Source organism: Terrapene carolina, unplaced genomic scaffold (genome assembly GCF_002925995.2).
Source record: "Terrapene carolina triunguis isolate 2854851 unplaced genomic scaffold, T_m_triunguis-2.0 Scaffold68, whole genome shotgun sequence".
Lineage (NCBI taxonomy): Eukaryota > Metazoa > Chordata > Testudines > Emydidae > Terrapene > Terrapene triunguis.
In genome coordinates, this window is record NW_020664419.1 from 74,166,812 (window position 1) to 74,183,058 (window position 16,247).

At 38.1% G+C, this 16,247-nt stretch overlaps 1 protein-coding gene across 1 annotated transcript; it reads right to left on the reverse strand.

Annotated features, from left to right (window-relative positions):
• Positions 1 to 2,557: 2,557 nt before the first annotated feature.
• On the reverse strand, positions 2,558 to 15,963 carry LUM (lumican). The gene is made up of 3 exons (XM_024220363.2): positions 15,378 to 15,963; positions 11,625 to 12,539; positions 2,558 to 3,636 (listed from the first exon to the last, which is right to left on the reverse strand). Exons 2-3 carry the CDS (start codon positions 12,517 to 12,519, stop codon positions 3,482 to 3,484), a joined length of 1,050 nt encoding a protein of 349 aa, XP_024076131.2. The 5' UTR covers positions 12,520 to 12,539; positions 15,378 to 15,963; the 3' UTR covers positions 2,558 to 3,481.
• Positions 15,964 to 16,247: the final 284 nt, after the last annotated feature.

Below are 16,247 nucleotides of genomic sequence, written 5' to 3' on the forward strand. Positions count from 1 at the left end.
TTCATTGTGCATCACTGAAGCACTGCACATTACCAAACCTGCCATTACCTTGTGCTCTCCTGCCTGTTTCATGTATTCACCTCTGGTCTCTCATCTTATATTTTGTAAGCTCATTGATTTAGGGGCTATCTTTGTGCTGTGTCTGCCAGCTGCATAGGGAAAGACAAAATTTTATTCTACAAAATGGTATAGTGGAGAGCATGAAAGCTTAATGCTCCCAGTTTGCCCTTGGGATTGTCATGGCTCCACATATCCTCTTACTGGGTAGTGTCTGTAAGGTAAATCTAGTCCTGTATGAAAATATATTTTATATTAAGAAATACATTTGTTTTAAATGATAGCTTGATGGTCAATCACATTTCCCTCTGTGAAAGGCTGGATGAAATTGATGAAAATCAGTTCCTGAAATTCCATATGCAACTTTTCACCAGTTAATTTTGTGTATTTCCTGAACCCTTGAAATGTTGCTCTTCATGAAATTGAGTGCCCACATTTTTTGCATATCGGCTCTCAAAATCCACATCAAATCAAAATGTCTTGATTGTACAAACTCACACACATGAAATTCCACCTTGAAATGTGATAGCAAACATCGTTGGCAATTTTGGCTGGTGAAGAGAAGACAGGGACAGAAATAGTAAGCAACATACAAACAGCCACACGTACATCTATCATATATTTTATTCAGTCACATATACACACACATCACAGCAGGTCAGGTGGAGACAGGGAGGTATGTACCGTGGGTCAGCATTCAGAAGTAGCATGAAGGTCTGTCTTGCATCCTCAAGGTCAACAAACCCATCATCCAGCCAGAGTGGATGGGCCAAGCTCAAGTGACAAGTTTTCTAAGGTTTTCATCAGCTATTAAATGTTCCCAAACACAGACATTCTAGCTCAATGTCTAGAAAGTATTAACTTATATGGAAGGCCTAGTTTTCGTAAAATGAAGCCCAGGGTCAGTACATATTTCTGTTTGCCTGCTTTTGCATCATGTGTGCAAATTGGGCAGCTACATGTGCAAAATGGGTATTTAGGTCTATTTGCATATGCAAAAGGAGGCACAAAAATGCACATGGACCTTGGCTCCTCACTCTATGAAAATCAGGACCAGAATGTGAAAACAAGGGGGCGGATAGTTCCTTTTTCTTTCACTAGCTGCAGGGACCCTGATTGTGTTAGATCTTCTGAGTGAGAGGTGAGTACTGGTTCTGCATCATCAACCTCACCCCTTTGTGGGCCCCCTGGGAAGCTTTGTGCTGGAGATCTGCAGGACTGTGCTCTATGAAGCTTAGGGAGTAAACAGTAGTGTGAGTACCTGCTCTCCACAGCCACCTTCTCTGCTATGATGTTGGTTATCCATTTCTCATTTCAGAGGTGGAAAGGAGGCTATTCTCCAGTGGTTGTGGGGATTCATAAGTGCTATATTGCTTTAGTTTGATGGAGGGGTGCCCTCTACCCCTCAGTACCCTGTAATGATGTCAAACAGTCACAGTGGTAGATAACTAATGAAATATGGAAAATAATAATAGGAGAAAGAGCCAGTGTAATCCACTGTTCAGTGTATGTTACAGGTCCTTCTCAGTGCCCAGTCCACAGAGGATATGAGTCTTACATCTCTGACCTACAGGGAATTGTCATTTAACTTAAGCCGTAAAGCCTCATTCTTTTAGCCCTGGAGGTCCTGTGTCAATCAAAATGGTGGTCATCACAAAAGTATAGCAGAAATAGTTTATCAGCCAACACAGGAGGCATCAAAACCATAACATACACCAATTCAAATCCTACACAAAGGAGCTATGTTGTCAACTCTCAAAATTTTATTGTGTGTCCTGCGATATTTGGTGTTTTTGTAAAGTCCCAGCTGCTGGAGTCCGGTGATTACATGAGAAATGCAGATTTAAATTTTTTTTAAGTAAGTTTCTAGCCCTCAGTGTTGTGGAGAAAAGCTTGACATCACAAACATCAAAGGCTCTTAAAAAAAAGAAGGCAAATAGAAAACAAACAAACATTATTTTGTAATTAATGATTTTTAGTACCTGTTGCATGCTTTTTGAAGTTTAGGGTTGGCAGTACTCCAGGGATATTTCTTTGGGTGGTGGTGATGGTGGAGTGAATGATTCTACCTTAAAAATTAGGATAGTACTTATTTGAGGGTTTTATAATCAAGGAGTCAAAAGGCAGATAGTATTCATGGGACAGTACTTGTTTCCAAGCAAACTATCATATTGGCTTTTAGTTAATGCCAAGTCTATTTTAGTGTGTGTTCCAAGACACACAGTACTTTGACTTCCCATTCCCAGGTAGCATGCACTAGTTTCTTTGTATCAGAAGGGATTGACACTGCCTTACACTTACTGCCTGTGACATCTGATACATTTCATTTTCATGTTCACAAAATTCATAAATACATTTCAAATGATTACTTAACAGTTCATTATAGCAGACATGCTTCACCTGGCAGTTCTCAGTGCACAAGGCCTGGACAAAATGGTAAACACAAGTGCTAGTGGATATAATTGGATGATATGTTTGAAAACATTTTGAAACTACAAAGTTCAGAAAACAGTTTATTTAACCTTACAATAAATTCAGCAAAATATAATACCTTAGAATTTTTAGTTTTAACCTGAACTTCCTTTTCAAGTTTATAAAAGACTGCAACATATTTGACAATGATATGGACACAACAGAGCTATTTGCTATGTTTTATTTTCTACAGTCTGGTTAAACGTAGCATGCAAGTAATTGAATAAAAATACTTGTATATATGATTTACTGTGAAATAACAATTCTACTGGTAGCAGACAAAAACCTCTCCATGAAAGTATATAGGTAAGTGACAAAAACAACAACAAACAATTTAAAAATCCTGAAAAATGTTCTTGTTTCTTCATAATCTTTCATGTCTCATTAATGTCATATTCAAATGGGCTCTGAAAATATATTTTCATACAAATTTTATCATATTTATATTGCTAAATTGTATTATGCTGTTCTTTTGCAATTTCTAAAAATATATCAAAGGTGTGAATAATTTAGAATATTAATGTTGACCAGGGTGAATATTGTACATACACAGTTCAGCCCTAAATTACCATTCAGTACTCTACCAAAAACATACCTGACTTCCATGAGAACCTGAGCAAAACTGCATACACCAATGTTTGTGTGCATGTGTGTGAATGCACATAGATTTTTACAATCATGATCATATTCCTCCAACTTGGAAGCCAGATTTTTGGCGGGGGGGAAGGGGCTGAATAGGGTCCTTTTGTGTTTCCAGAAACAAACAATTGAAACTACTTGTAAAAGTATGCACAAACATGTTTTGTTAGGATCACCAGGTTCATGCTAAATATTAACAAACAGAATAGATAATATGCAAATTGACTTTTGTTAAGACATCCTAATTTTAAAGAGTTATGCTGGTGTAAATCTGCAGTATAGTTATGACCCTTATAAGGAAATCGGAGGCACTTCACTCCAGTGAGATATCAGCAGCTACACGGAGACAGTTGTACATTTCCTGTGGCAGGTCAGATCGAGTGAGATTATTTCCATCCAAACGCAAATGTTGGACCCTGGAATAGGTTAGTGGTCCAACAACCTTACAAAAGCTGCTCAGTGGGAACTCTGAAACACAAAATAATGATGATAATTAATCATAATAATAGTCTACTTGACACAATTGTCTGAAACTATGACTAATGCCAGGAGGTATCTGTGGCCTTGAACACAATGCACTATATATTTAGCTGGAGTAAAGTGATAGCTCCCTTGACTTCAGTGGAGCTCCATGGATTTACATTAGACGAGGAGCTCACACTTAGTTGCTGGGTTTTCAAAGGAGCTCAGAGCTAGATTTTTCAAGTACTCAGCATCTACGATTGGTACCAGATTTTAAAAAGAGTCCAGCTCCCATTTAGACACTTAAATAAATGGCCAGATTTTCAAAAGAGCTCAGCACCCAGTTGGCAGGCGTGTTTGGGAGGAAGGCATGGTCATACTGAATAAATTGTGAGAAAGGTATAAAGCAAATGCTGGATGGCATACATATGAAGAGAGACAGAAATGTGCAGGTGAAAACAGACTAGGGGTATGCTGGCAGATGGATGCAGGCCAATAGGCCTCTGTGTTAGGGATTATCTTTTAAATATCTTATTTTTTATTTATTATATCTCAATGTGAAATTCATTTCTTTTGAAAATTCCACCCTAACCCTCATTTCAGGCTGACTAACGCTGTCTTCCCTTAAGTCACCTAGGAAAATTGCTGCACCTTGTAAATAAAAAAACCTTTTTCCTGATGGGAATATTAAAGAAGACAGAAAAAGATCTGAAAAATATGGTAGGTGATATCCCCATTTGGACTTCAAGGGGACTCCTTGTGCATGCTCATTAGAATCTTCCATTGTCATTGGCAAAATATGGCCCGTATGAACCAAACATATAAGTACTGCACCTACATGAGTTAGGAGTCTCTTCAAAACATGGAAACTTCTAAGGAATGGAGATGTAAAATTGGGGAGTGGGCAAAGCTTTGTGGGGGATTCACAAAATAAAGTTTTTTTTTTTAATTACTTTAGAAAGTGGGGCCTACCTCAGCAGTTCTGTTTCATTCTGCCTTACTCTGCCACTGGCAATTTCCCTGTTGTTATATATTGTATGGCCTTCTCTTTGAAGGGGGAGAGATAATGGATATTCTTACATGACTAAAGGTGCTCCATATTGGAGTGTAGAGTAATATATAAACTATAGTGGAAAAAAGTAGAAAGTAGGTCAGATGTCGAAGGATGAATATCAGAAAACAATTCAAGTATGTAGGGACATAATTAGAAAGGCCAACCACAAAGTGAGATTAAACAAGCTAGAAACATAAAAGGTAACACGAAAACATTCTATAAATACATTAGAAGCAAGAGAAAGACCAAGGATAGAGTGGGCCCATTATTCAATGAGGAAGGAAAGACAATAACAGAAAATGTGGAAATGGTGGAAGTGCTAATTGCCTTTTTTTTATTTCAGTTTTTACTAAAAAGCTTAGTAGCAATCGGACGTCTAACATAGTTAATGCCAGTGAAAATGAGGTAGCATCTTAGGCTAAAATAGGGAAAGAACAAGTTACAAATTACTTAGACAAGTTAGATGTCTTCAAGTCACCAGGGCCTGATGAAATGCATTCTAGAATACTCAAGGAACTGACTGAGGAGATAATTGAGCCATTAGCGATTATCTTTGAAAACTCAAGGCAGATGGGACAGATTCCAGAGGACTGGAAGAGGGCAAATGTAGTGCCCATCTATAGAAAGAGAAATAAGGACAACCCAGGGAATTACAGATCAGTCACCTTAACTTCAGCACTCAAAAGATAATGGAGCAAATAATCAAGCAATCAATTTGTCAACACCTAGAAGACAGGTAATAGTCAACATGAATTTGTCAAGAACAAATCATATGAAACCAACCTAATAGCTTTCTTTGACTGGGTAACAAGCCTTGTGGATGGGGGGAAGTGGTAGATGTGGCAGATCTTGACTTTAGTAGGGCTTTTGATACTGTCTCAAACTAGGAAAATATAACCTATATGGAGCTACTATAAGGTGGTTGTATAACTGGTTGGAGAGTAGTTATCAGTGATTCATGGTCAAGCTTGAAGGGCATATTGAGTGGGGTCCAGCAGGGATCGGTCCTGGTTCTGGTTCTGTTCAATATCTTCATCAGTGATTTAGATAATGGCATAGAGAGTACACTTGTAAAGTTTGCAGATGATACCAAGCTGGGTGTGATTGCAAGTGCTTTGGAGTATAGGATTAAAATTCAAAATGATCTGGACAAACTGGAGAAATAGTCTGAAGTAAATAGGATCAAATTCAACAAGGACAAATGCAAAGTAGGAAGGAACAATCAAATGCACACATACAAAATGGGAAATGACTGCCTAGGAAGGAGTACTGCAGAAAGAGATCTGGGGGTCATAGTGGATCACAAACTAAATATGAATCAACAGTGTAACACTGTTGCAAAAAAAGCAAACGTCATTCTGGTATGTATCAGTAGGAGTGTTGTAAGCAAGACACAAGAAGTAATTCTTCCACTCTACTCCATGTTGATAAGGCCTCAATTGGAGTAATGTGTCCAGTTCTGGGCACCACATTTCAGGAAAGATGTGGAAAAATTGGAGAAGGTCCAGAGGAGAGCAGCAAAAATTATTAAAGATCTAAAAAACATACTTGACCTCTGAGGAGAGATTTTAAAAATTGGGATTGTTTAGTCTGGAGAAGAAAAGTCTGAGGTGGTGACATAACATTTTTCAAATACATAAAAGGTTGTTACAAGGAGGATGGTGAAAAATTGTTGTCCTTAACCTCTGAGGATAGGACAAGCAGTAATGGGCTTAAATTGCAGCAAGGGAGGTTTAGGTTGGACATTAGAAAAAAAAATCTTAACCATCAGGGTAGTTAGGCACTAGATTGCCTAGAGAGATTATAGAATCTCTGTCATTGGAGATTTTTAAGAACAAGTTAGACGAACACTTGTCAAGATTGGTCCAGTTATTACTTAGTCCTGCCTTGAGTGCCCTATTGAGGTCTCTTCCAGTGCTATGCTTCTGTGATTTTACAGGCTGATTCTGATATTCTTCCAGATATGAGATACTGACTGACATCAATAGGCCTATTTGCATAAGTAAGAATAATTTGCATGAATGATGTTTGTAGGATTGGGTCTATGTAGATTGTTACTAAATTTGACACTCCATAAACTATGGAAACAGTAAGTATCACTTTGATCTTTCATGCTGCTGTGACTGCAGTTAAATACATGTCAGGACTCCAACGGGGCAATCAAAACCATGGGGCAAATACAGCCACTTCCTCCATAGCTAAGAAGGAACCTTTGGCTTTGGAATCAGTGCAATTCACTGTGCACGGAAGGGATTGGATGTGTTATGTTATGCAGGGAGTTTGCCACACTTCCTACCCAAAAGGAGTCAGGGACCAGGAAAGGACCCTCAATCTATTCCAGCCAGGGAGCAATCCAAGGTCTTTTCATGTCTTTGGTGGGAGGATTCATCCCTGTATCTGTCCAGAACCTCGCCTGGTTACTGGATTTGCACCTATTAGTAAAAAACACAAAACTGCTCAAGAGTTCTTATTCATTCACTTAATCTAAAGTTTCTACAATATATTCCAGTGATTAGGTCTGCTAAGCTGCAGACAATTTGGCTGTAATTTGTAAACTGAACAGATAAACACATACAAGAATTTAAAGGCTAATCTTTTCATTTTTTTTCTTTCTTAGGGAAGCAAAATTAATGGCAGTCAATGATTTTAAGGGTCACATTTTTAAAAATGGCTCTTAAATTTGAACATAGACTTTTCAACATTATCTTTTGTGAGTACAAAGACTGCCACTTGGTTGTAATATAAGCTTTATATGTATTAATGCATAGATATTTAACTACCTGATTGCATATCCAAACTCCATGTGTGCTTGTAAACTGTATCATATGTACATGTATTATTTGCATGTGTGAATGACTGCATACAAAATGGTGTACATTGTATTGGGATAAGATTGAGGCCACTTTGAAAATTGGGGCCCGAGCCAGTCCTCACTGAGGTCAAAGGAAAGACTCCTGTCGACTTCCATCAGGCTCCTGGTCCACAACTTCTACATTTTTAGATGTCATATACAGAACATATAAATGTCAAATTGTGAGAGGCTTTTTTAGTGTGTTCACCTTTCTGTTGTAGTTATATGACTGAGGGTTTTCTGAATGCACCTGCCACCCTTACTTATGAAACATCTATAACAATTAGTCCCTCTTTAGTATAAGACCACTGTAATGTAGTCATGTGCATTAGCACCTGAATTCCAATATTATAGAGACTAATATTGCGAACACTTCTCCAATAATGTTCCGATGTGTTTTGTTTCTGGAAATCCCCAGAATGTTCTGAAGTTGCCCAGACAAACATCGAAACATTTGTATATTGTAACTACTGGAAAACGGTGTGACTGTAACATGAGCATAGCTCTCCTTGACTTTCTGAGATCCCTGTGCATGGAGATGTGCCCGGAATTTTGCCAGTGAGGTGCAATTCACCTCCTTGTCACTGAAGCCTGACATAGAGATAGTGACTAGGACAGGTTGGACATTTTCCATCAAAACTGTGTGTTGACAGAAAGTTGGGTTTTCAACTAAATCAAATTATTCACAAAAGTGTCTGTTTTCCATGGAAAAAGTAGCTATTTCATCCAAATACCAATTGCACAAAAACCAATTTTTTTTTCAGTTTTGGTCTGAAAGCCAAAATATTTTGATTTGAAATGGCACTGCAGTGCCTGAGGGAGGTTGTATTTCAGGTGATGTATGCTCCCAGTCTCCTCTATGGACTGGGTTCTCTGGGCCAAACTACATCTTTCGTCATACACCATGACCAGGTACTTCTATGTCACATCTCCTGCACTCACCAGCCCATAATGGGGAATGGGAGAATAAAAAACTATTTTCTGACCAGTTTTGGCTGGCCAAGTTGCCAGGCAGGATTGCTTCTGTATTCCATTGAAATGGTGTCTGAACCAATCTTGCATAGGCCTCTGTGCAAAATCATTTTGGGGGCAGGCCTGGAATGGACCAGGGGAAGACCAGTGTTTACACAAAATGAAGTGGCCCCAGAACTCACTCCATGCAGAACCAGCACAAAAAGTCTGTGGTTATTAATTCAGCCCATAGGATTAATGGAATGGTGCAGAGGTTGATTTTCCTGCACTGCACCCACATATAGTCTGATCACTAGGGCTTTAGTTAATCTCAGTGTTTTTCAAATGAAAATGACATATGGAAATTTTGTCTATGGGCTAGATTATTGTACCACTGAACTGCTTTGGCTGCTGCACAGATGGAGTCTCAAAGACACTTTTGCTAGATACTCGAGGTTATCTTTGGCATATGAGAATCCACAGTGATTTGAGTCCAGCATTTCCAGCTCTTCATCACCACCCTTTGTAGCCCCCAAGTGAAGGGAGGTATACTGGGGGCCCGGCTGGTGAAAGAGGCTGAAAAGATGTTGATCTCAGGGCTGATGTTGATCTCAGGGCTGCTCTACCATGTGTCAGGGGCTGGAATGGCCCTAGCCAGCTGTAACACTGGGAAGACTTGGGAGAAGCCATAAAGGTGAAAAATAATCATGTCTGCCCACTTCTTGCTTTCCAAGGTATTGCACCAAGTGGAATTGGGCTGGAGCCAAGGATCTAGCCCTATGACTGTACTTAACTTGATTCAATTAATTTATTATATTTTGTTTACTGAATACATTTTGTATTTGGAAAAAAATACATTTATTTTTCTGCATTAACACAAAGGAATGTGAAATGCTCCCAGGTTGTTTCTACCCAAACTGCAGCTCCAGTGACTAACTCAAGAACCCGATGGCATAGCAAAGTCTGGGTACAAACTGTGACCTAGGTTAAATAGGAAAATCCACACTTGAGCAACCTTGCTAAAAATAGGATATTTAAACTAAGAAGGCTCAATCCTCAGCTGCACTGAGTTTAAGAACTGGAGGGGACAAAGGTGCCTATAAGCCTCCAATGATCCTATGTTAGCTGGGAGACCTAGCTATTAATTTACACCAGCTAAAATGGCCATGTAGGACTTTTTCCATTGTCCTGGGATCAGTGGAATTCCTTGCACTCAATTGTCATCCCAGAGTGCCTCACTCCTGGCCTACAGGTGACCCCAGCATGCTCCATGCAGTGGGGTGGGGACAGGATTAGCTAGTGTAAAGCAATCTGTGTTACAAAATTGCTGTGTGTCTATGTATGTCCACATCAGCTCTTAACAGGCTACTCCGTTTTGATACCAATTTAGGATTCCCTCATACCAGGCCAATTATATGCTTTGAAGCCATTTTCTGCAGCAGGCAGTGCAAAGTGACCTAAGGAAGGCCTGAAGACACTAATGTTGAGAAATGTTTTGTTTTCTTTCTAGTAATGTAGCAAGAATTTGCATTCAAAATGATTCTTTCTCTCTCTCTCTCTCTCTCTCTCTCTCAGCTCACTTGCCATGTCTAATCTTGGTATCAAATCACAATCATTTAGTGGAAATTATTATTCAGTATTTAGAAGGTAAAAAGCATTGTTTAATTGTTACATATCATTAGTATTATTTTTACTCTGTCACATCCAGTTATGGTTTCACGTTAGGGCTAGGGCCAATTGCATGGAACAGATGAACTCTGAGACAAAGTGACATTCAATACAAACATTGTCTGATCATTGCTAAATATGACTCAGAAAATGAAGGACACAAGAAAGAGTTCCTTTACATAAATAGTTTTATGTTGGGTCTTAATATAAGTGACTTTTTTTAAAAACATAGGCATAGTTTGAAATGTAGTCCATCAGTTTTTAAATATTGTTTTTTCTATCTAAAACTTTTGGGGTAGATCATCAGTAGCCCTTTACCCCCTGTGCAAGGCCCTCTTACAATATCTACCTGTAGCATGGGCTGCAGGGTGGAAGGGAAGTTGGCTCTGAAAGGCCCAATTTATCAAGGTGAATACACAACTCTCATTGTCTTCAGTGGGAGCTCTGAATGCTCAGCATTCCTCAAAATCAGGCCCCTTTGATTTGGATACCCAAACACTGTAGGCCCAACTTTCTGAAGAACTGAACACTTTCAGCTCTCAGTTAGGCTTCATGGATTGAGAACTGCAGGTGCTTAGCACACCTGAAAGCTGGTCCTGCTTGGATTTAGGTGCTCAACTATAGATGCAAATCTCTGAAAATATTGGCCTTAATTTTTTAATTAGTAATTCATAGTAAATGCACAATTGTCTGCCAAAATCGAGACCTGATTATGAAAATTATACACAGAGATGTCTACATGAAACTGAAGAGAGCCTACAGCAGTCTCCCTGAGCAGTGTAAACTCAATGAGGTGTTAACTCAGATACCCAATAATGACAATTTAAATGTCAACATTTGTTAACTATTTCACATAAGAAAGGAGAGAGAAAATCCCAGATCTCCAGAATTTACTGTGAGTGAGATTTTATTTTGGTGTCACAAGAGGATGGTATTTGGATGAGTTCCATCATTCATTTCCCCCCCACCCTCCCAGTTAAGAAAGAGCCAAGCTCAAGGAACCTAGCAGAGTCCCAGGACATACTGAAGCTCCAGTGAGGGGATCCAAGCTCTAGGAACACACTGAAGCTCAGGGAGCACAATCCAATATGAGTGGTGTCCATTTCAGTGACTCAAATGGATGGAGTCTATTTTGTAGGTGGCCCCCAAGAGAGTATCACCACCTTCCCCCCTTCCCCATCTGACCCCTTCTTTCAGTGCTTAAAATGACTGTTGGCATGATACATTAATTTCAGCTCAGTTCAAAACAAGGGTAACCTCCCCCCCACACCCCCCCCCAAAAAAAAGGGGGTCAAAAAGAAAAAAACAAAACAGATAAATAAAAGCTGGTAAGTAAAAGCTGGTAAACATGGGGAGAGAACATGCCCAGCTTTGATAGAAGTGTCACTATCTCTGGATCTCCTGTGGCCTAGGCAGGGAGTGGCATTAATTGTATTATTCATTACATTAAAATATGCAAATGTGACTCACTGTTAATTTGGTTGACTTGGAGGTAGAAGTTTTCTAGGTTCTCATTGACTGTTGGAATGCTCTTCAGCATGTTAAAGGAGAGATCCAACTCAACTAGGGAGGAGATATTGAAAACGTTGCCTGGTATTCCACCATCTGTCAACCGATTGTGAGACAGATGTAAATATTGCAGGGCCTTAAGACCTTGGAAGTACTCATCAGGAATGTTGGTGATCTGGTTGTTGTTAAAATACAGCATGAGTAAAGCAGGAGGCAGTCCTTTTGGTAGCTTTGTAAGTTGATTGAAGCTCAAGTCAAGATATAAAAGTGACTTCAGGCCTTTCAAAGCCCCGGAAACAGAGTCTGTTTTCAGCTGGTTATTCTGTAGGTGAAAGACAGTCAGGTTCACCAGCCCCTCCAGTACATTGGCGCTGACTTTTGTGATCTTGTTGTGACTAAGTTGCAGGTCATCCATGGTATTGGCAAGTGGTCCAACAGCTTCAGTCAAATTGTTATAATTTATATGCAATTTCTTTAAACTCTTTAGTTTGGAGAAGACTCTTCCCTTAATTTTTGAATTTTCCAAATGGTTGTGATCTAAGATCAGCCACTGCAGGTCTGTTACATTATCAAATGTGTTTTCTTCAATGCCCTCAATCATATTGTTTCGGAGATAAAGGTATTTTATTCCAGCAGGTACAATTGGGATGCTCTTCAATTTGAGGTCATCACAATACATTGCAGATGGATAGGTTTCAGGACAATTACATTCTGGGGCACAGACCGCTGTAGATGGCCCCATCATTGAATGAACATAAGGGTCATCTGGGTCTGGATAATATCCCGTATCATAGTCGTAATAGCAGAAAATGCCACTGATCAATACCAGTAAGAAAGGTAGAGAGCTTAGATGCATCTTTGAAATGTGTCTTGTCCCTATATGGTGGTGGTGGGGGGGGGGGAAAACAGTTATAATTTTGTATTTATTTTCCTTGATATTACTTTTAATTTTACCATATAAAATTATGCATAAAAACTGAAAAGGAAGATTGAGTTAATTAAAGTTAATTTATAAAAGTGCCAATTAGGTTTGTGACTAGGAAACTTGTATGCAAATCCACATCATATTTGGAAGGCCTAGGAGAAGAGCTGGCTCCGAAAATCTCTCTCTCTCTCTCTTTCTCTCCACTGAATAAATTGGTCATGTACTTATGTAAATGACCTTGCAGATTCCCATTTTTTACACTTAGATAAAAATGAATATGGTACACAGTAAAACTTATTTTAAGCAATCATTCAAGGGGCCAATAAGCCACTTGCTTAACACAGGTGGTTTTCTAATCCAGGTGAAGCAAAATTGTTCTCAGCATACTTGGGATGCGGTCTTGAGACAGGAAACTGCTTAATAAGGGTGGTCTCTTGTAACTTTTAACTGGTTAGTGTTTTAAAATATTTATATAAGCGTGTGTATACACATACAATCCCACTATCAATTCACACAGTGGGTCAGACCCACATCTGGTGTAAATCAGTGTAGCACTAGGCTGAGTCACACCAGCTGAAGACCCGGCCCACTGTGTTTTAACTACAGTTCAGAATGTGATGGAAAACAATAAAAAACAATTCAATTGTCCTCTTGTTCCCAAGTAATTTCAGAGCATATCCATATGCAACTTGGTATGCACAGTAGCATCAGACATGGATCTAAGATCCATGGAAAACTCCAGCAGAATAAGATGTTGTTTTTATGATTTATCTGGTGACAATATGCTCAGAGCTACACAAACAATTGAGAACTCCTGTGGTGCTTGCAATTTAGTTAAGAACAGCACATATGCCTTAAGTTTGTTCCCTTGCTTTTGTTGGCTCACTAAAAGCCATGTTATATTCTAGTGGGCAAATAATCCTTGAATTAAAATATCTCCAAGCAGGTCCTGTTAATCTACCCTCCAACAGAATGTGAGAGTTTTTAAAGTGGTGTTATGGTATCTCCGATCAATGAATTTAAGTTTCTCTGTTCTGCCGTAGCTTTGATCGAGGAGATCAATTAAATATCTTTAATTAGGCACTTATCCAATCAATATTACCTAATTAGATACAGTAGGGTAGACATACCATTGGGGAGATTTTCAAATGTGAGTTACAAGTATGGTTTTATTTGTCTGTTAGCCACTATTGTCTAAGAACATACTAAATCAAATGCAAAATATGGCACAGGTCCCCAGCCAGTGTAAATAGGCACAGCTTCACTGAAGTCAATGGAACTTCACTGATTTACATCAGCTGAAAATCTGGCTGGTCCCCTCTGTGTAAACACATTCAAGATGGGAGGTCTTACTATTTCCCTACAAGCGTGGAAAGTCGGAGCTATGGCCAACAATTTGGACTGGCACTCTTTGGCCTTACAGTAATATTCTCTGACATGTTTGCATTGTTTTTGGCAAAAGTAAAGGCCTATTAATATAGGAGAATGAATAGTCTGCTTTAACTGTATCTTTCATTGCTTTTCTGGTTTTAATTTGTACTTTTAATGGTTTTTAGTTGTTTTTTTCCCCTTAATTCCATATATAGGACACTTGCTTCAAAGAACATGCAATATTCAGTATGATGCAAAACACTAGAAATAATGTCAAGATTTAAACTAAATTTATATGGATTAATGTAATCAACTAAATGTTAAAAATGAGGTGGCATATGATTCATATGAATGTGTTTGTATATCTGTATAAAATATAGTATGGTGCGCGTGTGTGTGTATACACATACACACACACACATATATACATACATACATACATACATAAAGTATAAATACTTTACCACGATAAAGTAAATATTATGTAGAACAATTATCTTGCTTATTGCCAGAGTCTTAATAAGTGGATCTAAAAAAGTCTATCAAAAATGTAAAAAAAGTGATCATTATATATTCTCAAAATGTTACCCTGGACCATATGATTTTGAATTATTAGGTCAGAGTTTGTTCAAACATGCTAGTCTTGTGCTGGAAATATTTTTTGTAGAAATTATTGTTTGTTGTTTTACAAGTTTCATTGTAAAATACCTGAGCACACAGTAGGGAAGCTGCACAGCAAATGCAGACAATGATAAATTGTATCGCCACAAACTTCAAAAAAACTCACCAGAGTGGAATAGAGACAGTGGCAAAAACTCTTTAAAATATTTTGAAAATTGACTACATTCATTATATTGTTTAATTGTCATGAAAACAATTAAATATATTCAATATTAAAAATATTGTGATTCGGCAATATCAGTTTCACTCTGCTGGCTATGGTGTATAAAAGGAAATTAAAATATTTAATTGGGTATTCAACAAATTTAAATGACAACTTAATGAAAATTTCAAACTGTCTAGCATTTTACCTTTCATCAACAGCCAAACTAATTATTTAAATGTTTCTATTCTGCATCCTCCTATTTAAATAGTACAATAATGATTTAACACATCAAGAGGACTGATAAGGCGTTGTTACTAACAGACCGCTGGAGGGCTAATTGAAATGAGTGGTATTTTTAAATTTTCCTTTTACTGTGTATGAAGTTTCCCTTCCCAAATATTGTACAAAAAGTTCACCACTAATGCATGCAACAAGAGGTTATTGTAAGCAAACTGTGAAATTAAATACACGAAAACTGCTGATTTGTGTTCAATTTACAAATTGGCAAACTTGTTCTGACATTTTTCATGTCCCCATTACAGCTACATTTAAATAGCTGAACGTTATAGTTAAAACATGCAATAGCACTTACCTTACTGCCTTGAAGCTGCTTTCTTTAATTCCCAGAGCAGATGCAATAAAGGACTGAATCGACCAATATATGCTGTAAACGGTGTCAGGAGGTAACTGGTTGCCAGATCCTCTGTGATACAAGAGCTAAAAAAAACAAAACAAAAAACAACCCCCAAAAAAAACCAAACCAGAAAAACCCTAGTCACGCTGTTCTCTGAAGCTGCTATGTCATCATGATGATCTTGTGGTGTGGCATGTACAAATGCTGCTCTCTAATGAAGTGCAGGTGGATACTGTATATTGTTCAAGGACAACCCATCTGCAGTCCTTATGGACTAGGGAAAAGATAAGTGTTTCACAAACCTGAGAAAGTTCAGACTCTCAACCTCAGCCTTACACAAGGAATTTTAGCATTCTAGAGGAAAAAATGCTTTAAATAAAATACAAATTACACACAGACCTTTCCTGTTTCCCAGTTTATTTTATACCACTAGGCATGATCTAACAAATAACATTCAAACCTCAATGTAGTTTTATATATCTTAAGCCAAGTCATTCACTCATTTATGTCTTGTTTTTCTTTCTATCACATTATTTCCATAATAATGTAATAAAAAAATTAACTGAGGAGAAGAATCAAAGATGAAAATACACTAGCATTTTTGTTAGAGTGCTATACTATAAATCTTTCTCCAACACATTGTAAGCGAATATTGACTCCAATGTTTTTTTTTCCGTTATACATACAGTAATTTACTAGGTTTGGGAATTTTCTTTGGTGATCCAATTGATCTAATACATGTATGTTTCATAATAAAAATGTCCCATAAAGGCTTTTCTGCAGCTGTAAACTCACTTTAGACATTTTTTCCTTTTTAGTTCTCAAAAC

Coding starts and splice junctions, on each gene's coding strand:
- LUM (XM_024220363.2), bottom strand. CDS start 12,519: ATGCATCTAAGCTCTCTACCTTTCTTACTGGTATTGATCAGTGGCATT. Junction 3,637..11,624: donor CCAAGTCAACCAAATTAACA/GTGAGTCACATT, acceptor TTTGTGTTTCAG/AGTTCCCACTGAGCAGCTTT.